This window comes from Meira miltonrushii, assembly GCF_003144205.1.
Source record: "Meira miltonrushii strain MCA 3882 unplaced genomic scaffold FA14scaffold_1, whole genome shotgun sequence".
NCBI classification, from domain to species: Eukaryota; Fungi; Basidiomycota; class Exobasidiomycetes; order Exobasidiales; family Brachybasidiaceae; genus Meira; species Meira miltonrushii.
The window spans coordinates 1613032-1635604 of record NW_020289943.1 but is presented as its reverse complement, the minus strand read 5'-3'; the positions used below and the strand labels follow the sequence as shown (position 1 = coordinate 1635604).

The 22573-nt window shown below is 44.6% G+C and overlaps 6 protein-coding genes across 6 annotated transcripts; 2 read left to right on the top strand and 4 right to left on the bottom strand.

Moving 5' to 3' along the window:
- Positions 1-135: 135 nt before the first annotated feature.
- On the top strand, positions 136-3108 carry FA14DRAFT_117143 (Rgp1-domain-containing protein; the record flags this gene model as incomplete). Its single annotated transcript, XM_025496217.1, has 4 exons — positions 136-362; positions 426-1252; positions 1307-2259; positions 2431-3108. 4 exons carry the CDS (start codon positions 136-138, stop codon positions 3106-3108), a joined length of 2685 nt encoding a protein of 894 aa, XP_025357447.1.
- Positions 2954-9442, bottom strand: FA14DRAFT_159326 (uncharacterized protein). The gene has a single exon (XM_025498161.1). The coding sequence runs from the start codon at positions 9361-9363 to the stop codon at positions 3199-3201; it is 6165 nt and encodes a 2054-aa protein (XP_025357446.1). The 5' UTR covers positions 9364-9442; the 3' UTR covers positions 2954-3198.
- Positions 9443-9599: 157 nt separating this feature from the next.
- On the bottom strand, positions 9600-10829 carry FA14DRAFT_159325 (putative arsenite translocating ATPase). The gene is made up of 2 exons (XM_025498160.1): positions 10015-10829; positions 9600-9954 (listed from the first exon to the last, which is right to left on the bottom strand). Exons 1-2 carry the CDS (start codon positions 10820-10822, stop codon positions 9764-9766), a joined length of 999 nt encoding a protein of 332 aa, XP_025357445.1. The 5' UTR covers positions 10823-10829; the 3' UTR covers positions 9600-9763.
- A 193-nt stretch (positions 10830-11022) lies between these two features.
- On the top strand, positions 11023-12446 carry FA14DRAFT_159323 (DUF926-domain-containing protein). Its single transcript, XM_025498159.1, has one exon. It carries the CDS (start codon positions 11059-11061, stop codon positions 12364-12366), a length of 1308 nt encoding a protein of 435 aa, XP_025357444.1. The 5' UTR covers positions 11023-11058; the 3' UTR covers positions 12367-12446.
- FA14DRAFT_159322 (uncharacterized protein) lies at positions 12357-15846 on the bottom strand. The gene has a single exon (XM_025498158.1). The coding sequence runs from the start codon at positions 15804-15806 to the stop codon at positions 12468-12470; it is 3339 nt and encodes a 1112-aa protein (XP_025357443.1). The 5' UTR covers positions 15807-15846; the 3' UTR covers positions 12357-12467.
- Positions 15847-16453: 607 nt separating this feature from the next.
- On the bottom strand, positions 16454-21793 carry FA14DRAFT_113198 (uncharacterized protein; the record flags this gene model as incomplete). The annotated part of the gene is made up of 3 exons (XM_025496002.1): positions 16454-16932; positions 17002-20532; positions 20572-21793. Coding segments are annotated over 3 exons (5232 nt in total), but the record flags the coding sequence as incomplete, so codon positions are not given.
- Positions 21794-22573: the final 780 nt, after the last annotated feature.

Genomic DNA, 22573 nt, shown 5'->3' with positions numbered 1-22573 from the left:
ACACCATGTCATGCACTGTTTGTGCACACTGCTAATATACGCGTATCCTCCGCTTCATATCTTCCAACCACACCACCACTTCATGACCGATAAGGTCTAGGGCTACATCATTTGTAGCTTTAGCCAATTCAAACGATGGCTACAACCACAAAAGTGTCTACAGGATCTTACCTGCAAATAGCTGTCGAGCCAGCCCAATCTTCATTCTTTGCTGGGGAAGATTTTGCATGTACAATCACATTCACCAATACGCGAATTCCAGTACCGCAAACGCAGCCTTTACCATCACGATCTACTTTTGAATCAACAGGTTTGGGAGTGGAGGAGAACAAACAGAGAAGTGTCTCATTCAATCCGGCACAGTTCAATGATTCATCATTATCGCGCCTATCCACTTCTGGCCTCAAAAATGGAAATGGAAACAGTACAGTTCTTTCACCTTTGTCTGCCTTGCCATCTTCTCGTCGGTTTCATCGAAAGTCACAAAGTGTTGATATAAGAACATTTGCACGTCGTAACCAACTTGAACGTGGAAATGCAGAAGAAGGAGAAGCAAGTGATGAAAGATATTATCGCAGCCTGATCCTAAACGATGGCGAAGAAGATGAGCTATCGCAAATGCATGCACAAGAATTCTTACAGGCTTTGCCCAGAAGGCAAGGTCTTATCGGAAAGAACTTCAGAAATCAATCTGCTTCCAACAGCCTACAATCCACGCCAAAGTTTCCCGACATCAGCACACCACCAATGAAACGTCATAACAAGGCTTTCTCTGTTGCTACACCTGGATCGCGGGAATACGCCGAGCATTTGGGAAAAGGGGTACCATCGATTCAAACGCAATTTGCTTCGCCTCGGATACCGTCACATCATGTGAACATCGAAGCATCAACACCTTCGCCTGCTGGGTCGCGTGCGGTTAGTTCTTCTTCAAGAAGAGTGAGCGATGTCATCAAACCAACACATCCTCACAGTCGAAAGAAGAGTGTTGCTCAGGTACAAGCCGAAGATCTGAGTGCCACATTCGAGCTAGATGGTACCAGTCCTGGCTCTAATACCCCCAATGGACCGTCTTCATTACTGAACACACCTAGACAATCACTTGATCTGCGCAACAATCGTCCAGGAGGAGAAGGCTTTTATGGACTTGGAGAAAATTCAACTATGGAAAGTGTTCTGAGGGAGGACTTTACGCAGTATTCCAAAATGGGACCAAATGGCACGCCAATCTCCCCTCATGCCTCTTCGAGCGGTCAATCGATGAATGGGAAAGGAAGCCAGCAGTCGGATCGAAATGAGAGAGCAGATATTGAGACTGTCCTTTGGACTTTTGCTCAATTCGGAGGACACTTTCAAGTTGATGAAAGTTTAGTCAAACCGGGGGAGTTTGAGCAGGTAAAGCAAAGGCTCGCCGGTTTGGGAGGAGCAGGAGGACTTTCGACGTCATCATTTGGAGCTATCGGACAACTAGGGCCAGCAGCTATTGGTGGAGGGGAATTAGGTGCCGCTGTTGACGCTCTAGAGGGTGAGGAGCGGAAAGCATCGGAAGGGTGGGGGTCGTATCTTCGAAACGTTCTCTCATCTGGTGGAGGAAGCAAAAATGCTACGATGGGAGCAGCACATCGCAGAAGTGGCTCCACACTTCTGGATACTCGACAGAAGACAATGGCAAGTCGATCAATCCCAGTTCTGTCCAACCCTCCAAGCATGGTTGCCGTCGACTTGGAATTGGCTCCAGGACAGTCACGTAGCTATACATTCCGTGTTCCATTACCGCCAGATCTGCCACCTTCGTATGTAGGCAAAGCAATTTCATTCAGCTATACGCTCACTCTTGGTACGAATCGCCTCGGCAGAAACAAGAGGGGGATGATGGAGCAAAAGAGCAGACTGGTGCGTATCCCTATGCGGGTATACAATCACGTCAACATTAGTGGAATGACAACATTTTACGATTTAACGAATCCAATCATAAACAAAAGAGATGAAGCGATTGTGAAATCAGAGGAGATGGATATCGACGATACAGCCCTATTCGACAGTCTTTCCAAGATTGAAGATCAGAAGGCGAGCACAGGAGAAGCACGCAGAAAGAGACGCTCCTCGCGAGCTGATGCGATCGCAGACAAAGCTTTGCTTTCGTATGCAGATGAGCTTCTAAGCACTTGCAAAGATGAAAATGAACCATCAGATGACGATGTTCCAACTGATGTAGAAGTTGCAACTTTGATGGCACAAAAGCAAAGGATGCATGATCTCGTACGCACTTCACCGAATTCAAGACGTGCTCGACTTGCCATGTCACCATCAGACACCTTCCCAATTCACAGCCATGCATCTAAACAACGTCATCGAGGCCACAGTGATGCTTCCCAGGCTGGCTTGGGTATTTTAGCCGAAGATGATGATCTTCCAAAAAACAGTTTGCAGGCAGTTGAATTGCTCAGCAGGAATTCACAGAAAGTCTCTTACGATATCTCAAAAGATGGTCGTGTTGCTGCGATTCTAACCTTGGTCAAGTCGAAGTATCGATTAGGTGATACCATCACCGGTGTTGTAACCATCAATGCTGCTGACAGTATAGCAAGAGTCGTTCGCATTGCTGCTTTCTTGGAAAGTCACGAGGAAATTGAGTCTACCTTGGCCACTTTACCATCAGGTCGCTCGCAGAAGATTACAAAGACTGTACACTCAAGCTTTCATGATTCTACGCTGGATGCCGGTCAAGCATGTTTCTCCTTGCCCATCCCTTCAGGTGCTACGCCCAATTTCGATACCAGCGCAGTTCGATTGGTATGGACTGTAAGGTTGGCATTCCTCACGTCTTCCAACGTACGAACATCAATTGCCGATTCTGATGGTAATGTCACCATCAGTGAACGATCAAAACCTGCACCACATCTTATACCCGGACCAGACGATGGCTATGCAGCATACCATCGTGCATTGCGAGCTGCCCCTTCATTAGCGGGACCGTTTGTTGGTGCCGCTCCATCTGACGATCAGTCTGCTGAAGCCAAATTGGAAGTGGTAGAATGTGCTGTTCCACTAACGGTCCTTCCACATTCTACTCGCTTCACCGTTGGTGAAGTAGGTTTCATGGCATGATCTTTTCTTCTACTCGATCTAAATAGGATGATAAATGTATTCATCTAGTTTGTACTCTAATGACATAGATACATAAAATGACTGCACCAATCACATGGTTACCCAACCACCTTGATCCATCACAGCTTCAATCTTTCTAGCAATCATATTTGCTATGCCATGTTGCAACCATTGTCTGCGTAATTCATCAAATCGAATCGTGTGAAGGAATTGAATTTTGCCTTTCTTCAATCCGATATCAATCTCACCATGTGCGTCCAAATAAGGTGAATAAGTGAAACATCCTTTCCCTTGGAATAACAGAACGATAATATTTGACTTGATCTTGAAGAACAGTCCGGTAGAGTGACCACATTCTTCCAGGTGCCTATTGCACTCACCGTGTCCGTCCGAACCGCCTTGACAACAGAAGCTTTGGAAGCACAAGATTTCACCGCATTCCAGACAAATTGCTGGCTCTGGAGGTGAATTACCACATCTTTTGCATTTCATCACTTGACATTGCATGAGCAAAGTAGTCAAATTGACGGGTAACTTGATCAATTCGTAGATATGCGGGTGCTCAAGCTGTAATGTCGGATGATGTGGATGATGGTGATGACCCGACTTGGATGAGACGGACAAAGGTGAAGGTTGAATAGGTAATGGCCTAAAGATGGATGCTAATTGAGGATAAGCATGTTTGATCCAGCCTTCAACTAAGCCGGCTAATGCGGTTTGTCTTGTAGCCGTCGCCGAAAGTGCTTCTCTTGGGAAAGGTATGTTGAGTAGTTTCATCAATCGGATAAATTCAGATTGACTGCTCAAATCTTCTTGATTCTTTTCTTGCAATGGTAACACGCCCATAGCACGTTGCAAAAGCGTTGCACGACGTAAGAAAGGTAAACAATAGGTGCAGATCATCTTCGCCAAACTTGCATCGTCCAAATTATCCACTCCAAGTGTGATGTTGCCGCGTGCATAGCCTACCAAGCCAATGATATTTGCTACAGTACCCCTCACATCGTCAAAGACTTGTGAAATCGCTTCATTGTCTGATTTGGCAAAAGGTGCATTTCCTTCTTCGCCAGGAGCAAAAGTATTTGAATTGGTACGTAAGCCCGGCATGCCACGAGCAGATCCACCAGGACCAGATTGAGGCCACAAGCTTGGTTGTGCAACTCCAAATACGACTTGGATCAACTGTACGTAAAACATCAAAATTGTCACTTGAGGTAAATTGCCGGGGATAACAGCAGCAGCTTCCACCAAGAGGGTCATCGGATCACGTAAAACGAGAGGCGAACGAACTGTATCATGACCTCCCCAATGTGGCAATAATCTCATCAAAAGACCATGTCTGAAAATAGCTTGATAATTTGGCTCTTCCAATTTGGCAAGATCACGTAGACAAGTGATAAAGGCGACGATCAGATCCATCGTTTGTTCCGTCATTCCATCGGAAACGTTTGGAGCGGAAACATGGTCTTTGGTAGGTTCTTTGACAGTTGGTGTTGTACCTCTTTGTGCGATCTCCAGCACATCGATCGTATAAGCAATCACTTCTTCCGGAATGTACATCTTTCTGCTTGGCGGTGCAAGAATCGTACGACTTTGATGGGCAACACGCATTGCACGACTCTTTGTGGAAAGAGGTCTCAAGACCCTGCACAAACGCTCAAGGAATTGTCTATTTGGATGTTCAGAAGATGAATTGCTCGCCGTGCCCATTCGGGAAATCCATGAGTCAAGAACAATCTGTGCATCTTCAGCGAACCATGGCACGAAACATCCTGTCCCATTCTCTGTTTCTTGCAAATCGGATCGTAATGAATTGGTCGAAGACTTCAAGATATCGATATTGATCTTCCTGATCCAATCTGAGATTGTCGTTTGATCGACAATGGGCACATATACCTTACTTGCTGCTTTTGGTACAGGCAGGATCACATTACCCAGACTCTTGCATAACGGGCATACGAATTCAGATCTTGCCAAATCTTCTGGGTGATTTCGGGCAATTTGCTGTGCATGTCTTTGCTCGATACTTCGACAATACACCTCAAAACATTCCAAATGCATCAAATGACCACACGTAGACGTATAGAATCCAAATCTACGCTCCTCCGAAGGGAAACCATCCCATTGGCGACGTGAGTGGCTGTGACTAGTCTTGTCCGGACTTTGAGGTAACGAATCTCCTCGGACTCTCTTTCCCTCCGCACCATTTCTGTCCAACGTCAAAGGTGTTTGCAAGCTCTGTTGCAAGCTATAAGAGTCATGACGAGGGGTGTTGCGCATTATCCTGCTGCTTTGAATATGTGCAAGGCTGCCAAAAGATTGATTACCGTTCAAATCTTCCTGACAAAAGATGCAGCTACCAAATGAAACTTGCCGTGTGTCACCATCTTCTCCCTCATCCATCAAATCTTTCTCGTCTTCGTCTAGTTGATCGTCAACTTCTTCATCTTCCAGGCTTTCCAAGAGACTCTTTTGTTGTGCTGAGAATGATTGCATGATTGCTGCTTGTCTTGCCTTGGCTGCAGCTTTGCGCTTATCCTCTGCACTTATTTGGCCAGCCGCACCATCTTTGCGTTCTTGACCATGCCAGAGAGCATCAACAATCCTTCCGCATCGATCAGAATCAAGTTTTGCAGCCCTGTTCAAGATCCATTCTAGCTTCGCTTTGAAGTTGCTAAACTTCTCCACCTTTCGAAGCGCCAAAAGCAATTCCATCATACTTTCGTAACCTGATCCTTCCGGTTCCGTTCGTCGTTCACAGAGGGCACTTGCAAATGGTGCTTCTTGCTCGACTAGACCCATCAATAATAATTGCAAGCAGCCATCCACCAATCCGTCTGGCATTTCTTCCTCACCTGCATTCACATTGACCAAGCATGAAAAGATAATTTGCATCAAAACTGGACTCAAAAGTGCATTTCTCAAAGTGTCCACAAATACTGCTTGACCGGGTGCCAATCGTTTGTGAGGAAGAATGACATACTTTTTAGCTTCTTCAGCGGATGTCTTTCGCTTTTGACGATCTTTCAGCACTTGCTCTGCCTTTTCTCTCTGATTGCGAGTGTAATGATAGAAGAATGGTTGAACTTCATCGTAGCATTCATCTTTCAATTCAAATATTCCAAGGTCATTCGTTCCATCAGGTGCACGGTAATTGCTCACAGATGCCAATACACGATCAAAGTTGGCATGATCCTTTAGTTTGTCACTGATATGACGTGTCAATTCGGAATACGTTCCTTGATTGAGGGCCAAAAAGTGTACAATCTCCCTTCGAACAAGGTCATCCATACTGCGATGCATCGCCGTAGAAGTTTCAGACAACAAAGTGACCAAGAGCAAGATCAGCTCCTCTGCCAAGAACAACAATTGACCCATCTCAAATCCTGTTTGATTACCGTGACCTTGCAACCATGAGATCAATGAGAACCGCTGTGCGAAAGTGACGAGCATTCGATCCGGCTTGACGAACACAAGACTGCATTGAAGCATGTACAAATCTTGATCGTACATCACATCACGCATGCTATTATCGCGATAATGATGTGCTTGCGAACGAATGCCAAATCCATTCCTGACCCAAAGACCGGCACGAATTTGTGCAAGCTTGACGACGACACGCAGCGGGAACTCGAAGAGAACAATCAATCCATTTTCACCCGTCTCTTCCGGTATCAAATCGGCGAGCTTCTCTTTTCGCATTTGATGAAGGAATTCGTAATCAAGTTTGTTGACTGATTTCAGCATTTCGGCCAACATCCAATGCATAGGATGATGGAAAGAAACGCCCATTGATTCTACGGTGAAATCGATAATATGATACGAAACACCAGCAAAGTTGATTCGATTGAAAGCAATCGTAGCGTGAGAATCAGGATCATTTTGATGGAGATGTGAGCAGCTGAGAAGCGTCTTTTCCATGGCTAGAAGTAAGCCTCTCAACAATTCTTGCCCAGTACCTTTTCCATAGCTTTCTCCAAATAACTTGATAGTCCTTGCCAGATGTGTTGCTACATTGAAGATTGGCACCCACACCTCCGATTCAAACTCGACATGTTCCGTTACTGCACGTCGATCTGGTGTGATGGCGTTGAACAACGACAAAAATTCGGCAAAGTATCCCAAATGCCTAGTGTCGGACACGATTTGCTTTTGCACACCTTCAGCACCCAAGAGATAACGTAAATCGTACAAGATATAATGACACCTCTGTTGACGGACGAGCATTGAAGATGGACTTGCTTGCATGCGAGGTGGCGCAGTAGGCGGTAGTGAAAGTGTGCCTAATGTCAATTGCCCGGTGAAGATGGCTTGAAGGATTTGAAGCATCTTGTGTAGAAGATCAAGATTGATGACCAACTCGGATGCAATAGAAGGAACACTGAACAATTGCACAGCAATAAATCGAATCGAGTGCTCCGGTTCTCGATCCTTCACAATAAAGATCTCCACCAATTTGGAGAACATGCATGCGAATCTATAGGCTAAAGCACGCTTCACCTCTCTTGGCCCGATGAGAGCCATATACAGAGATCTTGCATTTGCTCGCGCTCCCTTCCACATTTTATAGTCCATCAATAACATTCCATCCAGTTGCAAGAGTTCGCTATTATCGAAAAAGTCGGTCGTCATGTCGCCTTGTGTTACCGGTAATCGGTGTTCCCAATCATTCAAGAATGCCCTTCCCAACAATGCTCGCATGGCCACTGCACTTGGCACAAGGTTATCGAGAGGATGTGTGGAGGGCGGTGATTTCGATGAAGGGGACAAAGTCCCGAAAGAAGCATTTGATAAGTCGAGAAGAAGTTCCAAAACATGACCTGCGATCTCCTCTGCGTATACGTCGTAAGCTGGCCTGATTGTGACTGCAAGATCGATTTGACCCAGCTTATGGGCTAGTAGATACATCCTCCGCAAATCGCTTGATGTTTCGATTATTTCACGTCCATGTCGATCGACACGCTCTGCGATCCCTTTTGCTTCTGTTTCTGTTTTGTTGGTCACCTCGCAGATGATATCGATCACATCACGGAAACTGTGCTTTTCGTCATTCCACAGAACTACAGTGTACAATTTGTTTTGATTGGAATCGAAAGAGTATGCTCCCGGTCCTGGCATATAGTCCAAATCCTCATCTTCAGGCTCTGGAGGCTCAAGCGTCTTTTGTCTCTTGATGATCTCTATAGCATCAGGACCCTCTGGAAGCTTCATCTCCGCTGGTGCATGTTCCATTGTATCGAGAATGAAAGCGATCATAGAAGAAACTTGTCGCAGGAAGCCCGTCTTTGCGTCTTGCGGTACGTTTGTCAAAAGACTTTCAATCTGATCAATGTAGTCGGATGTGGTGCCTGACCTTCTCTCGGGGCCTTTTCCTTTGATATCATACGAGTCAGGATCTCTTTTGTTCTGCATTGAGAAGTCCTCGTCCATCATCGTATCATGGCTTGCTTCGTTCTCTTGACTTGGTCCTGCTTCATAATACTTTGAGGAGTGAGCCTCGCCTGCATCATGATAGCGACAGCAAATTCTCTTTGTCCAAGCTTCTTCATCTCCGCAATCACAACAGCCTCCACTAGAATTGCTCACGCTGAAGACGATATCGTGACCTTCATGATTCGAAGCGTTGAAGCAAGGCGCACATAAAACACACGTATCATCCAAAGCACAATCTCGGCATCGATAAATGGCTTCACCTTTCTTGAATACATGTCCACAAGGCATCCCTTTACGGTCTTCTCCGTATTCCGCTCCCATCACTTCTTCTGATGACAAACCCGGCGGTGGGGTGGCCGATCTGGGAGGAACAAATTTACCCTTTGCGCCGCCGGGAGTGATCAAAGGCGATGCATTAAGCGGTGAAGATGAATTATTTGTGTTTGAGCTCAAAGAAGAATTGGAGAATGAAGCTGAAGTTACGCCGCCTAAACGTTCTCTCCTTTGCTCGTTTATTTCTAATGAAGCACGTTTTTGTGCTGCACATAAATTCCAATTACACCTTTCCAAGAATACCATTGCATGCATCATCGTTGGTGCCACCTCTCTTGGCAATAGATGGGCAGGCGTAATGTTTGTAAATATTGCTGTCCATAGTGATCTGTACAATTGTGAAATTACACCTCCTGTTACAGCGTAGTTTGTCGATCGTGGATCAAGTTGTGCTTGTCTTAAAAAGTGTATAGTTGAAGGTAATGAATTTTGATCGTCCATGCCTACACTACCAAGAACGTCATCAATCCCATATCCTGCTTCCGACATATCTTCCAATACTGTGAGTAGAAATGTCGAATGATTGTTGTGATGATGGTGAACTACGTGAAAACCCTTTGAACTGATTTGTGTAACACAAGAAAAGGGACAGTGGAGCTTACACTACTACACACACGCTACTCTACCGCGCACACTTATTGATTGTTTAATAATTTATTCAATCTCTAAGCGGATAAGCGCGATACTCTGGCGTCTATACCCGTTTTCCGTTTCCATCATTGTGGGTTACAAAACATTGTGATAGTCAGAAAATTATTGATTCTATATCATGAAGGTCTCAATGGGTTATCAAGTAAAAGTATACATTAGTCACTATGAATGCCATTTGCAAAAGAAAGCATTACAGATATGGCGTCTACAAAATCAATCTTTCTTTTTGGCGTCCTTTTCATTGGCTAGGCGGAGAGTATGGTTCCACAAGGAATTTAGAGAAATTTTGAATCTTCTCCACTCCCCGCACTTCTTCTGTCAGCAAAGGACATCTTACGATATGGAAATCTTCTGCGTATAATTCCATCATTTCTCCTACATACTTGCTTTGCATAGCTTTTCGCACTCGGCAATGCTCGCAATTGGAATCTGGAAAGAAGAAGATTGTCAGTAACGGGCATCAGAGGGTACTTCTGGCTGCAGACTCACCTTTCTTAGGGAACAGTAGCTGATTGCATACGATGACATGAGTATCAATCTCGTACTGTGTCAATTCTTGAATAAGTCGTTCAGTCTCATAAAGAGACAAGAATTCCGCAATGCAGACACAAACGAATGTAGTCTTTTCGGGATCCTTGAATTGGGTATTAACTTCATTAATAACCTCACGCATCGATTCCAGCTTTGCAAACATGTCTTCTTGATTATTTTGACCTCCCATCATACTTGTCATCTGATTCAACATCGGTGCGAAACTTCTTCCTAGAGTGGAGAATTTCGCCAATGCTTTCTCCAACACAGTAGGGAAGCTCAAGAAACGTAAAGTGTGACCTGTAGGTGCTGTATCGAAGATGATGACGCTATACTGCATACTCTTGACATGCTTCATAATTTCTGCGAATCCCATTGCTTCATCTACACCAGGAATAGCGAAAGCCAAGTCTTGCATCATAGAAGACATTGCGTTTCCCCCACCTTGTGCATCGGATTGTTCAATCATTTCTTGTATACTACTCGTTGGATCGATTTCCATTGCACTTAGATTATCAAATCCGTTCACCTTTGTTGCCTCCTTTCCAAACTTTTGTCCAAATGCATCACTGAGATTGTGTGCAGGATCCGTACTAATCAACAGAACACTTTCACGTACTTTAGACATTTGAACGGCCAAAGAGCATGAAGTTGTGGTTTTACCGACACCACCTTTTCCACCGCAAAAGATCCATTTGAGTGTCTTTTGATCTAGAATGTTTTGCACTGTTGGTGGTAGTGCATCCTGTACTACGGCTGTAGACATTTTGAAACTGGCAATGAATGAAGGCGAGATGGTAGAGAAGAAATGGTGTCGTGTTTGAATGTTCTTCTCTAGCTGTCACAGTGCCAAACAGGCAGGCAGGCCGCATATTCAGTGCATGCGCCGCCAAAATGCTCAGCCCAGAAGCAATTTCACGCGTGTAAAAAGCCTCCACGCCGACACCTTTTTATAATTTTAGGTTTAAATCTTGCTTTTTCCCTATCATCATATTGTCAGGGATGGCATCCGTTCATCCTAGTAGATCAGGACTTGTTCCACAATCAGATTCATCCGATAGAGCAAACGATGATCGAGAAAAAGATTTGAGGCAGCGATTGTATGAATCAAGGGGGAATCAAGCTGGTGGCTCAAGACAGACTGATAGACAAGGTGACCGAAATGATCAAGGGCGTGCTTCTCCATCATATCAACCATTCGATTCGAATTTTAACAACGATGAAGAATACAGATCACATGGAAATCGACAAAGATATTACGAGGACCGACGATATGACAACAGCAACGATCGGAATGGGGCTCCTCCTCCAGGTGCTTGGGGAAGACGCGAACGTGGTCAATATCAAGATAGGGCAATGACAGGCGATAGCTTCTTACAAAGTCGACAAGAGCAAAGAAAGGCTTCTACAGTGTCCATTTGGCCTCCATCACCTACATCCCCATATCGTGAAAAAGAAGAGGAGGATGAGAAAAGCCGAAAGAAATCATCCTCAAGACACAAAGAATCATCTCATAAACATTCGAAAAGACGATCACATCATTCTTCGAGACATAGGGACGACTATTCAGATAGCGAAGAAGAGAGAGAAGGGCGCAGAAGGCATAAGAGAAAAGAATCAGAGCGCGATCGCAGTTCACGACATAGATCTTCCTCGCCTTCCGGACGTCGAAAGTACGATGACAATTCCGAAGATGAATACGAGAGACAGAGAAGAAGGCGGAAGGAGAAAGAACGCAGAAGAGAGCGAGATTATTCAGATGAAGATCGCCATAGAAGCCGCCATCACAGATCAGAAAGTAGGAGAACAGAAAAAGAACCTGCTCCTGAGGCACACGTTTCAGAAAAGGGCAAAAATCCAGCTTCTTCTGACGCAAATACAGCAAAAAGCACTGCTGAGCCTGATGCAGTTCAAAGCTCTAGTAGAAAGATTGGACCTCAACTACCACAAGCTGCGGAAGCAGATAATCCAAGTATCGAGACATTAAATGCAAGGGCTTATGGCGGAGCATTACTGCCGGGAGAAGGCTCAGCCATGGCGAATTTCGTACAAGAGGGCAAACGAATTCCACGTCGTGGTGAGATTGGCCTTTCAAGCGACCAAATTGAAGCATATGAGAAAGCAGGTTTCGTCATGAGCGGCAGCCGGCACAACCGTATGAACGCAGTTCGAATGCGTAAAGAGAATCAAGTCTATACGGCGGAAGAGCAAAGGAGCATGCTCAAATTAATCGCTGAGGAAAAGCAAAAGAAGGAAGCAGCACTTGTTGAACAATTCAAAGAGATGGTCGACTCGATCGGCGACGACTGATTGATCTCACACTGTATCATAATGACAAAAGAATTGAATGATAAATTGATATATGGTACAAATGAGGTATTGAACTTATGAGCAAAAAGTGACTAGATGATTCAAACGATTCCCATGGTAACGATGCATCTGAACGTTTGGGAAATTTGACTCCGAGCGGTGCCCAATTGACCGTCTTCCAGGTATACTGCTCCTAGCAAAGAGCTACTCTTCCATCCCCAGCTTTGACTCAAGGTAAAATTGTCTGGCCTTGAACTGAATTTTGTCAGACTTGAACCCATAGGGGAAGGACAATGAATAGAAAAGTAAGCTCGCAAGATCTTTCTTTGATCGAGATAGGGAACATCTGGCATTTGTACTTGTGCCTTGTTGATCGGACTTGAAGTCTCGACAACCCTGCCCGTTTCATCACCTAAGCCAGAAGGTGAGGGAGTCAGAGAATAAGCCCCTGCAATCGAAGATCGCAGATGCGAACGCGATTGCGTGGGCGTTCGAAGATGAGCGTTGCTATCTCCGTCAATATTGTGCAATGGATGATGCGAATCGTGGATATACGTTGAAGTGTCTTGCATGTCCGGATCATCGTGCGTAGGACTCAAGTCGATTACAGAAGTGACATTATTGCTATGAGCACTCCTCTCATACGTGATACCATCTCGTGCAGCTTGCAGCCCGCCCATCTCACTTCCATCTCTGCCGATCATTCTCGAAGTCGGCAGGGATCTCAATGGTCTACTTGGACTGGGCAATGTATCATTATTGTTTTGACGATGCAAATATATGCCAAGTTGAAGTCCTTTTGCTTTTTTGACCGTTTGAATGTACAAATTCCAAACGCTGCCTGCATAAAAGAAACTTGGACTGTACGATCTCTGTTTTTCGGTCAATCGATCAACGTCATAAAACTCTACGCCAACACGCATTGGTTCAAAGCCAGTCCAGCCGTGAGAGCTTTCTGTGGAAGGGCTTGTCTCAGCATGCGAGGCTTGCAAGTGTAATGACGTAGGACTGCTGATGCTTTCAGAGAACAATGTGGAATCCTTCATACCTTGTTTGCCCAAATCCTTTCCTAGTTGTACTGCATTGCACATGCCAAAGAACTGGGAAGATGTGTATGATTTGCTTTCGTTTGCAATCGACAACACATTTGGACTGACTGCTGCTGCTACACCTGTAGGGCCGTCAGAGCCACGATGCAACTGTGCTTGATGTTTGCTATCCCTCGAGGAAGCTGATTGATTCTGGCTAGCGGCAAGTGATGCCAGATTTTCTCCAACTCGAATCGTATCGTCCACAGGGATAGCAAAGAAGCGCTTACTGAGTAGACCATCGGCAGCAGAATTGATAGAAGATGGAGAAGGCATCAAAGGTTGCATGAGCGGTGTAACACCTCCCAATGTTATCGGCTTGCCCTCTTCACTCATATGTGCACGACTTGTACGACCACGCTTCGTTGAGGTAGAATATGCTTTTGCAAATTCATCTTCATGGCTGACCAGACCCAATTCTCGGTCGGAATCCGTTTCTTGTGCGCCTCTAGCGGTAGTAGAATAATTTTCTCTTGCCACTCGAATATCCTCTTCATCTTCGTCTTCTCTCGTGCGAAAATCAATCAGGTTTTGCTTTTCATTCTCTCCTGCCTTGCGTAAAATGATATTTTTGAGCTCAGATTGTGTCCAAAGTGCGCTTTGCAATACGCCAATTGGTGCATAAGACTGTCCAGTATACGGGCAAAGGTCGTTTGATATGCTTGATAAACGATTGAAGGACATATGCGTATAGTAGATGCCTTCGCCAAACAGTAATGTGTACTCCACCTCATCTGCTTCATCATCGACATCAACAGCACTGTGACTTTGGCTTACATCGGAGCTTTTACCTTTTCTGGAAGAACGTTGGGAGTTCCTCTTGTCCCCTTTCGTCTCGACTTCAGTTTCTCCAATGATTTTGATGTTGGCATCATCCTCATTGCTGTCATTACCTTCCTCTTCAATCTCCTCTTCTTCTTCCTCATCTGTAAAGGTAGACAAATCGCCACGGGAGAAAGCTCTTCGCATAGAGACCACACGTTTTGCAGCTTCATATCGTTCCCACTCTTCCCGAATCCAGAAGCTATCACTCGAAATAGTGGCACGAACCCAGTTGGCAGGCAATCCGCCGAGGAGTGGATGTCGCCATATAATAGGCTGAGGAGGATCGCAAGCCGACTGAACACGAGAATAAGAGTTGGCAGATCTTTCATAGAACAAATCGGGCATCCTTCCATTCGGCAAAAGCGGCACAGCATTCAAATGATCCATCCCTTTACTCTCGTCTTGCAGATTGAGTTGTTCTTCGGCAAGCATTGTGTCAGCACCCCATCTGAGGAGCCAGCAAGAGCATGCCTCTCCAATTTTGTCTGTTTCTATGCCGTATTGAAAGCCTGCCATAGCCGGTCTTGAAGTAGAATCGAATGAAGTATCTCCATAATCTACACTTTCTGAAATTTCCGTCTGAGCATCAGACATGGACATCTGAGCCATACTGAATGACAGGGTATTGGTTCCTTTATCCAGTTTATCTTCCTTTGCTATGCTTTCCATTCCCCAAACCGGTCCTTCAAGCTCCCAGTCCCATTCGCTGGCGTTCCCTTGACATCTTTGTTTCGCATCAAATGCTCCTGAAATACCATACCCGAGTGCGAATCGCAGATAGTGTGAGACTGTGAACGGTGTGATGGAGCACAAGATCAATGTGACTGATTGAGCGACGAGTGAATGTATACCGAGATAAGATGATGCTGCTAAAAGAGATAGCAGAAAGCGCGGATTGGCCGGATGATAGGCTTTTGTACTTTCGCCGTCTAGTTCGGTCGATCCATCTGTCTTGCCTTTTTGTGTATTTTCCTTGCCTTCCATAGATTGAAAGAGACGTTCAGGCTCAAAATGTTTCGTTAGTGGAAAAGCCGGGGAAGGAGTGGCCCAATCCGGCAAGACGAGCGTTGGTGCAGCTCCATACAATGTTGCAATGCAATACTCAAAAGCAGGTCTTGTGATGTTAGGATCGTCAAAGTGCAATTCCATCATATCATCTTCATTCTCGGTAACACTCTGCGATGCATCTTGTTGTGAATTTTGACCAACCAAACCAGCTGAGCCTTTTCTCCAAACACCCAAGCGTGATTTTGCCTCTGCAAATTCTCCATTTAAAAGTGTATCAAAGAATGGTGATTGTACTAGGATGACTCTGTGTAGCGAATAAGTACGACTGAAAGCACGAATTCGAATATCTGCGCATGTTCGATTGAACAATGATGATCGAAGATGATCATGCAATGCACGTAAGAATGGGGCGGGAATTGTATCTTCTTGTGTGTCTTGTTGTCCTTCTACTTTGTTGCCATTCTTATCTTGCTTTAATCCTCCATAAAGGGCATCAGCTGCCGTTCTACGAGGATTCATTGCATCCTCTTGCTGATGATTGTTAGAGAGAGAGAAGAGGTAATCAAGTGTTTGGTTCTCCCTTAGACCAACACACACACACAGAGAAGACTGTTCTAGTACCTGTTTCAGTGGCGTACAATGTAACAGGCGTGTTCATCTCTCCACGCCCTAAATTTCAATCGTGCATGTAATGTAACACTCTCTCACTTACACGCGCACTTCTACAGGCATGACATCTTTCTTCAACTTAGCGGTGGCCTCCAATGGTGTCTATCTTGTAATATTACGAATTCGTATGATTACGCAAGTATCATTCAACACAGCTTCATTGATGTGAGTTCGGCTATCTTGTTCTATGGTAAGGATAGCTCTTAATATAGTACAGCTCAGTGTAACGCTGTACAGATTTGCTATTCAACACTGCATTTCACGGCATTTCTCGAAACCGCTTTTGACTTACCGATCTTCACCGACATCAAGGAATTAGAATTTGTGTCCTTCATCACTTCAGCACAAGTTGCGTTTTTATGTAAACCATTACTCTATGCTGTGCTAGGGTTACTCCTCTTCATGAAAAGGCCATTATATTGTATACATCATTCTCTATGAAGCAATAAGCAATAATGTACATACATAAACTTGATTTGTCGTTTCTAAACATTCTTTGCCCTTTCACGATCGGCTTCATCTGCCATCTCCACCAACAGATCAAATTCGCCACTTCGTAAGCATAAATCTCTAAATGCACTTCCTGTAGTACGTAATAATTTGCTTGGCTTATCGAATTCGATCATCTTTCCGGCATCAAGAACCAAAACTTTATCAAACGAAACGATTCCGCGAATTCTATGTGCTACCACCAAAAGAGTTGCATCTTGCATTTCTTGTCGAATAGTACGTTGAACGGCGGCATCACTTGTTGCATCTAAACTTGCCGTACTTTCATCTAATAAAACGATATTGCTATTGCTCAATTTCAACAACCCGCGAGCTAGAGCTAATAATTGACGTTGTCCAGCTGAGAAGTTCTTTCCTCCTTGTTCCACCGGCATATCAAGAGAAGTGATGACATCATTCGTTTTATCGTTTGGATCATCATTAGGAGAGGAAGGCGATTCGTTATTGTTGGTATCATTTAGCTCCTCTGATGCAAAATTTAGAGCAGGTACTGTTGTCTCTGTTTCTTCATTTGTTCTTCCTTTGATTGGCGTACTTGATCCGCTGAATCGAGGTTTAGCCAACTTGCACCGTTTTAATGCATCCCATAAAGCTTCATCATCGAAATTGCCAAAAGGATCCAAATTAAAGCGAACGGTACCAGAGAACAATTGTGCTTCTTGCGGAATGATTGTTAATCTTTTACGAATTTCTTCCAAAGCCACATTGCTCAAATCTTTACCGTCCACGACGATTCGACCAGTTTCCGCTTCCAAGAATCGGAAAAGCGCCAAAGCCAGACTACTCTTTCCACTTCCAGTTCTTCCACAAATGCCCACTTTTTCGCCAGCTTCGATACGGAAAGAGACGTTCTTCAGAACAAGAGGTAGCTCGGATGAATAACGTACCGACAAGTCTTCCACTTCAATCGCTCCTTTTCTTGATGGCCAAGCCTCATCTGGTTTTTCACCTTGACCAAATCGTTCAGATTCAACGGCTAGGTATTCTCCAACTCTTTCGAGACTGTTCGCATTGATTTCCACTTGGGTATACATACGCATAACCCAGAGAACAGCATTGACCAATTGGATACTGAAAGAAAGTGTGAAACCGGCTAAAGGTGCATCAATTTCTTTGTCCAGCACCATAAAGATTGCAACCGAGAATGAAGTGATGAGCGCTAAAACGTCCATTCGGATCGATAACCATCGATTTTCACCCCACAAAAAGTAGAATGGCCTATTTGTCTTATCGATCAAACGTAAACAATGTCGGGTGAATCTACTTGCGTCTCCATAAGCACGAATGACGACTGCTCCCGTCAATACTTCTCCCACAAGGGTGAAGATTGGCGATCTTGTCACACTTTCCAACCGTTTCAGATCACGAGAAGAGGCAATATAAAGTGCACCAACGATCCAATAGAGGATGATGATCACCACTGCCAAGATGGTGAAGATTGGTAGTGAGAAGCAAGCGACGAGCAAAATTGCAATACTCTGCAAACAAACGTCAATGAAGAAGATTAATGACATCGTAATATCTTGATCAATCGTTTCGACATCTTTGCTCAATCTGTTCATAATACGACCTAAAGGTGTACGGTCGAACCACTGTGGCTTTGCATGAACGATCGTACGCAAGAGCTTCTCATAGATCAAACGTGAAGCCCGTAAAGAACCATACACTGCCACACCATCTCTTGCGATACTGCAAAATACGTACGTCATTGCCAAGATGGCGTAAATCGTGAGGAAGTAGCGTGTTCTCTCTTCTGATGAATCCATAGTGAAGAAGTTCTTGGCTGATTCTTCGTATGTTGATGCCCATTGACGCAGCCAATTAGCATTTACCACATCTGTAATTCGACTGGAAGCGAAAAAGAAGATGTAAATGATCCAAAAGAAGATCAATCCTGACATTGTCGTAGCAAAATTATAGACGTATAACTTGTATGCTTTGAATCCAACGCTCCCTTTACCGTATGTTTCGATATTGGCATGAAGCGCTTTCTTCTCTTGTTTGGCTTTCTTATCAGCTTCTTGTGATGCTCTAGCCTCTTCTGTGAGATCTTCAACAGTGAGCGTCTGTCCTTCCTCTGCCGCTTCTGCTGCTTCTTGCTTCGCTTGGGCTCCTGATGTGCTGCGTTGTGGTGTTTGAGTTCCTGATTTCCCGCCATCCTGATCAAAGACGCCTCTTAGCTGCATCTCTGCTCCTGTACCGGAAGCAAGTACTCTACCATCTTTCAAAGCAACAGCAAGAGCTGCTCCGGGTAGACAAAGGGCTACAGAGTGTGTCACCATGATGACCGTTCTACCCTTCATCAATGCACCTTTCAAGCAATGTCGATAAAGATGTTTGGCTGTATGATTATCCACTGCGCTCAAAACATCGTCCAACAAAACATAACGAGCAGGTGAATAGATTGCGCGGGCTAGAGCAACTCGAGCTTTTTGTCCACCGGATAAAGCTGTACCCTTTTCGCCTACTTCTGTCTCATCGTTGTACTCCAAAATCTCCAAGTCTGGTTCCAAAGCACATGCCTTGATCACTGATCTATACCTCCTTTCATCGTATGGTTGTCCAAACAAGATGTTTTCCTTGACTGTTGCACCCAGAAGCCAAGGACTTTGTGGGCAATAAGCAACCGTTTCTGAGAGACCAGTATTAGGATCGATGGGCACGAGTGTACGTGCGATCGCACAAGGCATAAAAGTACGACCGGACAAACGTCTCGTTTCACCTAAGAGACTGAGCAAGACAGTTGTCTTACCGCTTCCAACCGGTCCAGCAAGAATTGTCAATTCACCACGAGGAAAACGAATGTCTATGTCGCGAAGACAGAATGCGCTTCCGTCGGCAATTTTTTCATCTTCCTCGCTATATGTGAAGGTTGCCTTATAGAATCCGAGGGGGGCAGTTGGGTTTGTGACGAGAGCTGAGTCGTTGTTGCTTGGAAGCAGTTGATCGTATTTTGATGTTTCTTCTTCGCGCAAGAATTTGTCAATGCGCTTTAAGGAGACGACTGCTGAGAGAACATTGACCAACATATCGGGCAAAGCATCGAGCGGATTTCTCAAAGAATTGAACAAAGCCAAAGCAGTAAAGGCAGTTTCGGCAGGTAATGGACGCTTGAGAACCAAAGTGTGAACTGTAAAAGTGATCATTGTGACAACCGTAGGCAGAGATAGGTAGAGCAAATAACTCAGAAGTCCAGCAATAAAGCGTTCCCGCAGTGCTTTCAACTCCTTCTCTCGTGTTTCACCCATTCGCTTCTCAAATGGCTTTTCCCATGCAAAGAATTTGACTGTTTTGATGCAAGTCAACACCTCGTTTGCCAAATTCAAACGTTCATCAATTGCTTTCAACATCTTTGCTTGCTTTTTGGTGAAATACTTGGCGGCAGCGATTTGCAGAGGGATTGCAATGACGATGGCTGCAATTCCAACTAGAGCAGAAAGACCTAACAATTGAAGCAAGAAAGCTACGCAAAGAACGATTTGAATTGGAGACAAGGGAAAGATGAAATGGATATAAGCTCCAATTTCAGAAACCCGGAATACGTCAACCGCCACCAGATTTGTTACTTCACCATCTGAAGTTCTTTTGCTTTCATCATCTTCTTTCTCCTCTGCATCGGTACCCTTTGCTTTTCCATCGTCTTTCTTCTCATCCTTATCCTCCTTTGCTGCTCCTCCTCCTGTATCGCGTCTTCGTAAACTTTTGTTGACGATCTCAAATATAAGAATCGCACGAGCACGAATGCATAAACGACGACCAATGAAAAGACCTTGAGATGCTGAGACAGTCTCAATCAATCCTCCTATAAGCAAAAAGACTGCATACAAGACAGCCATATGGAGAGGCGTAGAATGTTTTCCATGCGACCTCTCTGCTATGTAGCTTAGGATTAATTTGATCGCCAAAGGCGCTGTTAAAGAGGCAAAGCCTTGTATTGCGGCCCAAACCATTTGAGCAGCTACCAATGGAGCAAAGTGACGCACGAGTCTGATCGTAAGAGATGCTCTAGAGTGAGGCAAGCCAGCCTGTCTTCCATCTTCGCTTGGTAGTAAAGGGGTATCTTCTTCTATGCTATCATCGCCTGTTTCATTTTCCCGTCCTGTACTCTGCTCCAAATTGCGTGCCTTTGTATCGTTTTGCGATCTATATGCAGCCACGACAGAAGCTGCGTGACTTCCAGGAGGAACATCAGGAACAGCATCGAGTGTGAATTGAACTTTGTAATGCTTCAACATTGCAGGCGTCAAGAATTCAAAGAATGCTTTTGATAAGAGCGATGCGCGAGATTCTGGTGCCGGAAGTAGAGGTTGGATCTCTTTGGCTTGATCTGCATTTGCTTGTTCTAAAGCGGCTTGAAGACCTCCTATCGATTCTCTCGGAGAGCCACCACGACGTGGCGTTGGAATTGCTGTTCTTGCCTCAGCAATGAGAGGATCTGCTTGTGTTGTTTCTTGAATAGCACGCAATTGCAAAGGTAAACGTGCTTGAACTGGAAATGTCAATGATGGAATCAAAGCGAATCCGCATGCAGCTGTGTAGACCGCTGATAGTATGATGTCTAATCGTCTTGCATTGTGATTGATCAAAGATGAACGAAGCTCCCATGCTGCGATAATGAACGCAACAGAGAAGAGGAAAACCTTGTGTTTGAACAATGAATTACGACGAACCACAGTGAACAAGCTCAACAAGCTCAAGAAAGTCCACAAAATGATCCAACTTGCACGCTCTTTCGTGAGCACGAAGCTTGCAATAGCAACAGCCAAAGCAGCCAGAGACCCTAAAAGCTCCCAAGATCTCTTAAACTTTTCAATAGCTTCGCTTGAGAGCAGGTTTCGACCTGTATTCTCACGTAAATTTTGACGCAAGACACGATGAACTTCATTGAAGATTACTGCATTCTCTGTGCGGAAGACTTGTGTAGATGCTGTCGAATTAGGATCACCAGGTCGTTCTGTATTTGTTGAGGAACCGGCAGGTTCAGTATACCGATTTAAGCCAGTCGTTCGTCTTTTTGGACGTGAGACTCCTTGTATCCTATCAGCCAATCTTGATCCATTTAAAGGCATTATTGTAGTCAAGATTTTGGACAGAGTGCTACGTCCTGCCGATCTTGATTCATTACTGGACTGCACATCGTCAAGTCGTATATTTGACGCTTCTGGATTCAATTGAGCGATTCGCCTAGCAGAAGAAGCTTTCCTCCTCCTTCTTGATGTCCAATGTGCGACTAGAATCAGAGTAGATATCGTTATTGCCAATAGTGGAATCAATTTATTCAAATACACTTCTCGAAAGCATTCTGATAGATCTTCACCTTGCCATATTGGTCCATGGCATGCACGTATTTCTAGCCAGCTGAATGCCGGAAAGAACGCAAACATGACTTGCACACTACCCTCTTTGCCGATAACGACCACTTGTGATGCAATCGATTGGAAGTGGTGTGGATAGTCGATTGGGGTATATGGTGATGGTGATTTTCTTAAATAAACCTTTTCTTCCCTTCGAGTCACAGAAGTCAATAACCTTCTTTACCATATGGTCGACCCTATTGTACATTCAGCATATTTGCACACACCCTCAGGGTGCAGGTGATTATTGGCGCTAAAAGTTTACGCCGCACTTTCTCTCACGGACAAGAAGTGTTGCAGCAATACAGCGCAGCGCAACGCGAGACTTGGCCGGTCGTGCTTCCAGAAAATCCGCGGTCTTACGGCAAAGTGCATAAGTGTGAGTCAGCTGTGACACATCAAGTCAGAAATTGCAAAACATTCACGTGCTCTCAGATAAAATGCTTCTCATGGCGATGACATACCAGCCTTCAGCTCAACATACGTAAGCAAATCAGATATGTGCTGAAATGATGAAGAAAGTTGTTAAGCTCGTCATCATCTATAAATACTCAAATATACCTGTCAAGCTCGTGGCTTTACAGATAATAGACCGATCACGGTACCAAGGGGTAAACAAGGTAAAATAATATTTTCGATACATTTGTAGTCATATAGCCATTTCTTTTTTATCAAAATTAGCATTGTGTTATGAGGATACTGTTAATCAATTCGATCCGCAGAAAACAGCTTTTGTGACAAAGTACTGGGAAG

Bases quoted from the DNA above. Each gene is read 5' to 3' on its own strand.
- FA14DRAFT_159325 (XM_025498160.1), bottom strand. From the start codon at position 10,822: ATGTCTACAGCCGTAGTACAGGATGCACTACCACCAACAGTGCAAAAC. The intron at 9,955-10,014 runs GTGAGTCTGCAG...TCTTCTTTCCAG, and splicing joins GCTACTGTTCCCTAAGAAAG to ATTCCAATTGCGAGCATTGC.
- FA14DRAFT_159323 (XM_025498159.1), top strand. From the start codon at position 11,059: ATGGCATCCGTTCATCCTAGTAGATCAGGACTTGTTCCACAATCAGAT.
- FA14DRAFT_159322 (XM_025498158.1), bottom strand. From the start codon at position 15,806: ATGAATCCTCGTAGAACGGCAGCTGATGCCCTTTATGGAGGATTAAAG.
- FA14DRAFT_159326 (XM_025498161.1), bottom strand. From the start codon at position 9,363: ATGTCGGAAGCAGGATATGGGATTGATGACGTTCTTGGTAGTGTAGGC.